This window comes from Psammomys obesus, unplaced genomic scaffold, assembly GCF_907164565.1.
Source record: "Psammomys obesus unplaced genomic scaffold, mPsaObe1.curated_primary_1811, whole genome shotgun sequence".
NCBI classification, from domain to species: Eukaryota; Metazoa; Chordata; class Mammalia; order Rodentia; family Muridae; genus Psammomys; species Psammomys obesus.
Window position 1 is genome coordinate 1,895,324 of NW_026585643.1, and position 6,831 is coordinate 1,902,154.

A 6,831-nucleotide genomic window follows, 5' to 3' on the forward strand; every position below is an offset into this window, starting at 1 on the left:
CAAGTTTTCCCAAGGGCTTTGCAACCACACAATGTAATTCACAGGGACCAATACTGTCGTCTTAACAGGGTGGGGCAAGGTGCCCCATTCTTCCTGGAACAGTCAGGTCCTGAGCCTACTCAGATGTGAATAAAACAAGAATCAGGGCAGAGCCTGAAAGTGGCAGAGTCAAAGGAGAAATGTTCCTGTTGGTGTCCAGCTAGAGATAGCTGTTTGTAGCGCAGCCCAAACCTGAACCTGATCCCGATTCCTATCCTAGCCTCAAGCTTGGGCCCAGCACCAGCCTAAAACTGATGGTGAACTCAAATCCAGTTCTGGTCCTGACTTCAGCCATGAACACTGAGGCTCTGGCTCTACAGAGGTAATAGCAGGAGCTTTACAGGAGAGCAGACCCCCCACGGCCCTTCCTCTTTTCAAGATGCAGGGTGGTGGCAATGGAGGTAGTGGCAAAATGGCAGCAGTAATGGTAGCTTGGCAGCCTAGAGGGGCCTCTTCATTCTTTATTCAGTCCCAATAAGTTAAAGGGTGAGGGTGAGGGCAGGGCCTCCTAGGTGAGGATGCTGCTAACAGAGGGCAGCATTTCAGTCAAACGCTCCAAGATGCCCTCTTCTTGGCACAGTGAGTTGCCCTGCAGGTTGAGGAGAACCAGCCTGGGGCAGGAGGCAAGAGGCTGAAGTGCTGCAGACTGATGGAGGCCTTGGACAGGAGAGTCAAGGAAAGCTCAGCAGCTCTACCCCACCCCGGTGTCTGCTACTGGACACCCCCAAAGCTAGAAACTGCTGCTTGTCTGCATGTCTGATGATTACACACTTCCCTGGAGAAAATAAAGTTCTTAGCAGAGGTTGTAAATGTCTGGCTGAAGAGAGGGCTGTGGGAAGCGTCCTTGTGGGATCCTAAGGAAAGGTGGAGATGGCTGTCAAGTGGCACTTAGAATTTATAAGGGGCTTCAAGTGGAAATGTGGGTCAAAGGTGCTCCAACCTCTCACTTTCTTTTCTTTTCTTTGTTTTTTGTTGTTGCTTTTGGTTTTTCAAGACAAGGTTTCTCTGTGTATCCCTGGCTGTCCTGGACTCACTTTGTAGACCAGGCTGGCCTCAAACTCAGAGCTCCACTTGTCTCTGTCTCCTGAGTGCTAAGATTACAGGCGTGGGCCACTGTACTGGCTTCTAACCTCTCATTTTCAAGAGGGATCAAAGAGTTCAAGATTTTTTGAAAATATGGAACTCCCTAGTTTCTAGACCACTCTGTGGCTCCTAAGAACCTCTCCAGGTTGCCCATCTGTGAACTCGGGCTTGCAGAAGTGATACTCCACAGAACTCCAGAGTAAAAGTTAATAACAGTCACTGACAGCCCCAGGCTACCATCTCCCCCTCAGCTCACTCTGCCCAAGCCCTGTTTCCTGTCCTGCCTTGAGATGACCCTGTCTGTGTCTGCGGTTTGTCTCTCTGTGGTCCACTCCTCGCCCTACAAGCTGTCTGCGAAGCTGACTGAGGGAAGGATACGGTTATTACATAGCAACAGCTCCTGCAGCCGGGGAAGGTTAGCCACGCCGTCCACGTTCTCTAGGGCATTATCGTTGGCCTGCAGCACCTGAGGAGCAGGGAGTTGGGGAAGCACAAGGTCAAACAGGCAGCCTGGGACTGGTACAGGCCAGGAAGGAGCCCAGAGTAGCCGGCTTAAGTGTGTGAAAAAGCTTACAGGTCTAGACTGTGTGGTAGAGTGGGCTGGGAAAACAGCTATCTACAGGGGCTGGGAGGTCCCGGACATTGCTGTAATGTAGGCAAACTTCTGAGCGGGAAGGAGGAAAAGGATGACCCCTTTACCTCAAGACATCGAAGAGCAGACAGGGCTGGGGGCAAGGCTCGGAGACGATTGTGGGACAGGTCAAGATGAGTGACCAAGAGCAGTTGTTCCAGATGGCAGAGCACTGTCAGATCCTAGGAGGAGGGGAAGGGGTGAAAAACTCAGCAAGAGCTAGGATATCTTTAGCCACCTATTCTGTGTTCCGTATGGACCTTATTAGAGGCTAGCAGCATGTAGGAAACATACAGCCTGAACCATAGGTGTATATGCTATGTTGGGGACATGGGGCAGACAGACAGGGTCACACAGGGGTGGCTAGTGAGAGCAGAGAGGGACAGGAAACCTCAAGTATGGAAGGGACACAGGACAGTGGCACGTCCTACTGCAAACAGAAAAGGTAGGAGTGGGCCTGTGGTGGGCTGCAGGGATAAGGTAAAACTGATGTGTTAAGATGACTAGGAAAGGGCTGGAGAGGTGGCTCAGCACTGGGAGCACTAGGGCTGCTCTTCCAGAGGACCCAGGTTCAATTCCCAGCACCCACATGGCAGCTCACAACTCTCTGTAACGCCATGTTCCAGGGGATCCGAAACCCTCACACAGACATACATGCAGTCAAGACACCAATGCACATAAAATAAAAATAAGTAAATAATAATAAAAAAAGAAAAAACAAACAAACAAACAAACAAAAAGATGACTAGAAAAGCAGAGCCTGGAAGGCTATCAGAAATCTCTAGAAACTAATTAGGCTTTAGGTTTTGGGAGGCCTGATCCGGTGTGAGAAGTCTAGGAAAGCACAGCATGGTGACCAAGAGGTTCCCCCCCAAGTACTAGGAATTGAACCCAGTGCCTTACCAATGAGCTATTTAGGGAACAAGTAGGATGATGAACCGACTGACAGAAAGCAAGACTTAGCAAAGGAGCAGGCCAAAAGAAAGATGGTGGAGTCAACCTGGTGGGGAAGGCATGTCTAGGAAGGCCCCTGTGATACGGGTGAAGTACACAGGGAAGGCAGCAGGCAGGGGCCCGGGGAAGGAGCGCAAGCTGAGCCCGTACCTTGTGAGCGAGGTGCAGCACACGCACATCGGCGTACTCCATCTTGAGAACACTGTTTTCCAGCAAGAACTTGCTGCGTAGGTCATCCAAGTAGGCCGCTCTCATTGGGTCCACAGCCTGGTGGGGAAGAAGCAGGCAGGTACGTGGGTCAGCTGCCTTCCGGTTGCCCCCTGGGCCTCCCTTGGCGTGTCCCCCCAGGCCCAACTTGCCTTGAGGGTATTGAAGTACTGCAGGGTTTCTTTCTCATAGAGGAGGGGGTCCAAGGCCCGCATCAGCAGGATGATGGTGAGCAGGCACCCTGGGGAGAGGGCGGAGTTTTAGAGCTTCTTGAGACCCTCTGTTCAAGGAGGTCCCCCGGACAGGCTTTCTCAGTGGGGAGGGTCTCACATTTATTCTCAGGCTCCAGCTCCTGTAGCTCCTTACACGATTCAAGCTCAGACTGTAGCACCGTGGACTTTTCCACTGACAGCTCACACCTGAGAGCGGGCAGGTCAGGGAAGGCATGCTGCCCAAAGCCCAGGGTTCCAAGCCATCCTCCCTCCCCCGGACCCAGGCCTCCTGCCCGATGCTGCACGGTGTCTACAGCCCCTCTCTTTGTCCATGGTTTCTTTGTCATCACCTGAAAAGCTGTTCATCAGTGGCGGAGTCTCTGCACCAGCACTCCTGGAGGCCTGAGGGAAAGGGCGAGTAGTTCGATGGGACACCATCGGGAGAGGGAAGAGGAGAGAGGAGGCTGAGGAACTGGTGCGATGAGTGGGGATTTAGGCAGCATCACCTTTTAAAAGCACACACTCCTTTTGGGCGTTGCTTGCTGTCCAAATGACCCGAAATGTGTGCTGGGGCAAATGGTCATTGAGAGAGGCAGCCGGCAGGTCACAGAGCTGAGAGCACCAAGTCAAGGAAATGCGCTACCTCACTGCTTTCCTAACTGTCCCACCCTAGTCTGCCCCACCAGTTCTGGGATACCCAGACATGGCTGGGCCGGTTCCTGCCATCTGGAGTCCTCCACTCCACACTCAGAGGCGCCTCATCAACCATGAGCAGCAAGGTCCCCATCCTGGAGCCCACCTGCCACGGGGGAGGAGGGAGGGACAAAGACTCATTAGCTCCAACAGCTTCAGAGTCCCATGACGCTCTTAGGAAAACCACCTGACTCACCATCAGGGGACGAGAAAAGCAGACTGACAGGCAGGCCTCTTCCCGGCTCACATGCAGGCAGCGCAGAACATCCCGAGGCTCCGCTGGGGAGAGACGGCCTTGGTTTGCCTTAAATCTCCTTTATTTCCTTCTAAGTCTCAAGCATCTTGCCCCATTCCCCAGTGCTTACCCCGGCCCAGGAGCCAGCGGTGATAGAACCAGGCGCTCTGATCATTTGGGTCAGTAAAGAAGGCATTCTGCACCAACTCCAGCTCTGCCAGGGGCCAGGGAGGCATGGGGTTCTATCAGCATGCTGGTAGGATCTTAGACATTCCAATAGCTCTCCAGCCCCATGTCTCACTTGTACACAGGAAGTGCATGTGTCAGTTTTATTTTTCCCATTAGATACTTGAGCTCCTTGAAGCCAGGCACTGAGTGATATGGATGCCTCAAAGACCAGTAAGAAGTAGTTGCTCAGTAAGGCAGGTTCAGAATAGGGTTGGACAGGCATCAGGACTAGGGTGGTCCTGCAGAATCCTTCCCAGGATCCTCTAGGCCAGTGGTTCCCAACCTTCCTAATGCTGCGACCCCTTAATGTAGTTCCTCACGTTGTGGTGACCCCCCAACCGTAAAATTATTTTCGTTGCTATATCCTAACTGTAATCTTACCACTGCTACAAATCATAATGTAAACATCTGATGTTTCCGATGGTCATAGGCGACCCCTGTGAAAGGGTCATTCAACCCCCAAAAGGGTTGGGACCCACAGGTTGAGAACCACTGCTCTACAACCTCCTTACCTTTCAGCAGGACGTTTTCAGGAAGGCGGCCTTGTGCGCCAGAGTCTGGCTGGGGGTGCAGCTGCGGCAAGAGGCAGGAGCGGTAATGCCAGGAGGAATAGTTGGAGAAGTTCCGGGTGATGAGGCTATCAGTGAAGGCTAGTTCCTCCGCAGGGGCCACAGCAGCCTGGGCAGCTACAAATCGCCGATAGTCCCAGCAGTGAACTAGGGAAGGTGAGGGAGGGAGCCTATCTCAGAAGCAGGACAAAGAGGAGCTACTCCACTACGGCCCCCAGAATTCCCTGAGAGCCCTACAGGTACCTCAATGCAAACCCCACAGGCTGCAGCTGGCTCCTCCATCCCCTTCAGTACTACCACAGTGGATGCCAGTATGCCATCCTGCATATCCCTCCCCACTCTGAGCCTTAATGAGGCTCAGCATGAGGGCATGGGGCACATGAGGTCTGTGGGGACAGTACTGTGATCACGTACAGTTCCGCTCATCGACCTCCAGGAAGCGAGCACACAGCTCCAGCTCTTGGGCCCAGTTGGGCTCAGGCAGGCGGCCTAGCAGCCAGCAGCGATGGTGCCAGGTGCCATAGGACTTAGGATTCACACGAAGACAGCTCTCTAGGAAGCCTAGCTCTGCCTTCACAAGAGCATCCAACTCCTCAGGGGACCTGCACTCCAAGAGAAAGGGAGCTTAGAGACTTTCAACACCCAAACTCAACTTCTCCCTCGCTTCCTGCATCTGGTGGCCTTGGCTACGCTGTTCCTCCAACACTTCTGTACCCAGGCAGGACCAGGGCAGGAACCTCAACTACTACATACTTCTGGGTTTCCAGCTGCTGGAGCACTTCTCGGCGACAGTTCCAGAGGGTGGCAAAGTCAGGGTTGGCTCCAAGAATCTGGCTCGTCAGTTCTAGCACTGACTCGTCCAGCTCCCCAGCCTGCCGCTGAGAAGACAGGTTACAGGGTCAGAGGCCACAGTATTTTCCCAGCTCTAGACCAAACATTATAAACTCAGAACCACCCAACAGTGGCACTATGCAACAGGTACTACAGAAAACCTTATACAGCCTAAGAGTTGTTTAATCTTTGCAACATTCTTATGCAGGATATGCATTTATTAGCTCCATCTTACAGACGGACAAACTGAAGAGTTTCAGCGACTCGCCCAAGGCAACACAGCAACAACAGGATCTCTGCAGTCTGACTCTAGATTTTGGTCTCTGTGTTAAACTTGGAGGTTGGGGCTAACTCTGAGAGGCCCCACCTTCTGGAAGACAGCTTGCGTGGCTGACTGGTAGAGCTTTAGCTTCTGTTCCCGCTCTAGCCTTTTGGCTTCTGCCTGCTCTTCGGACGTCTTCACCTTCAGGCGCCCGTGCTACAGGGATAAGTAGGGGAGATATGAACGCAGGGTGCCTTGCAAGAGCAGACTTGCAGAAGCCCCACCGAGACAACCACGTGGGGTGAGAGTATGGGCATGCAGGGGCAAGGGGCTGGGCTCAGGGTTCTCACCATGGTGTTGGCTCAGCGTTGGGGACAGGGGAGGGGTCCCGAGGTAGCCCGCTCAGTCTGCGGAGAAAGATGTCAATCACGGAACCCCGCCCACACAGCCCCGCCCCCAGGTGTTTCCCGGAAGCTTCCAGCGGGCCTAGGCTAAGGGTTCCCGGGTGTGAAGGGGGCCTGCGGCTAGTACTGCGAGGTAAGGAGGAGGAGCTCACCACAGCCTGGGCCTCGGTTCACACAGATCTTTCCGAAGCCCCCTCGGCCGCCCGGGCCGAGGCACACACTGCACCGGGAGACAGGAGTGTCCGCCCGCCCCGCAGATCCTTGCACCCCCTCCTACACGGGCTAACCCACCTGAGCTGGGAGGAGGTGCCAGGACTTGCAACTCCGGCTGCCACCGAGTCCCAGTGTGGCAAGAGCGGCTTCGTGCCGTGTCAGGGCGGGGCGCTGCGCCCCCTGCAGGCCTGGCGAGGGAGCGGCGTGTGTGTCAGCGAGTTTCTGTTTTCCCCCAGCTCTGTGTGTGTGTGTGTGTGTGTGTGTGTGTGT

General features: G+C 54.1%; 1 protein-coding gene across 2 annotated transcripts; it reads right to left on the minus strand.

Moving 5' to 3' along the window:
- Nucleotides 1-467: 467 nt before the first annotated feature.
- On the minus strand, nucleotides 468-6,710 carry Rabggta (Rab geranylgeranyltransferase subunit alpha). Of its 2 annotated transcripts, none has more exons than XM_055616404.1 (17): nucleotides 6,501-6,710; nucleotides 6,295-6,351; nucleotides 6,050-6,160; nucleotides 5,605-5,729; nucleotides 5,266-5,453; nucleotides 4,795-4,998; nucleotides 4,185-4,268; nucleotides 4,016-4,098; nucleotides 3,824-3,925; nucleotides 3,633-3,738; nucleotides 3,477-3,528; nucleotides 3,245-3,333; nucleotides 3,067-3,155; nucleotides 2,858-2,974; nucleotides 1,822-1,935; nucleotides 1,501-1,588; nucleotides 468-696 (listed from the first exon to the last, which is right to left on the minus strand). In XM_055616404.1, exons 2-17 carry the CDS (start codon nucleotides 6,295-6,297, stop codon nucleotides 548-550), a joined length of 1,704 nt encoding a protein of 567 aa, XP_055472379.1. In that variant the 5' UTR covers nucleotides 6,298-6,351; nucleotides 6,501-6,710; the 3' UTR covers nucleotides 468-547. The 2 variants fall into 2 exon arrangements, with proteins under 2 accessions (XP_055472379.1, XP_055472389.1); XM_055616414.1 differs by having other exon boundaries at nucleotides 6,640-6,658.
- Between the last annotated feature and the right edge of the window lie 121 nt (nucleotides 6,711-6,831).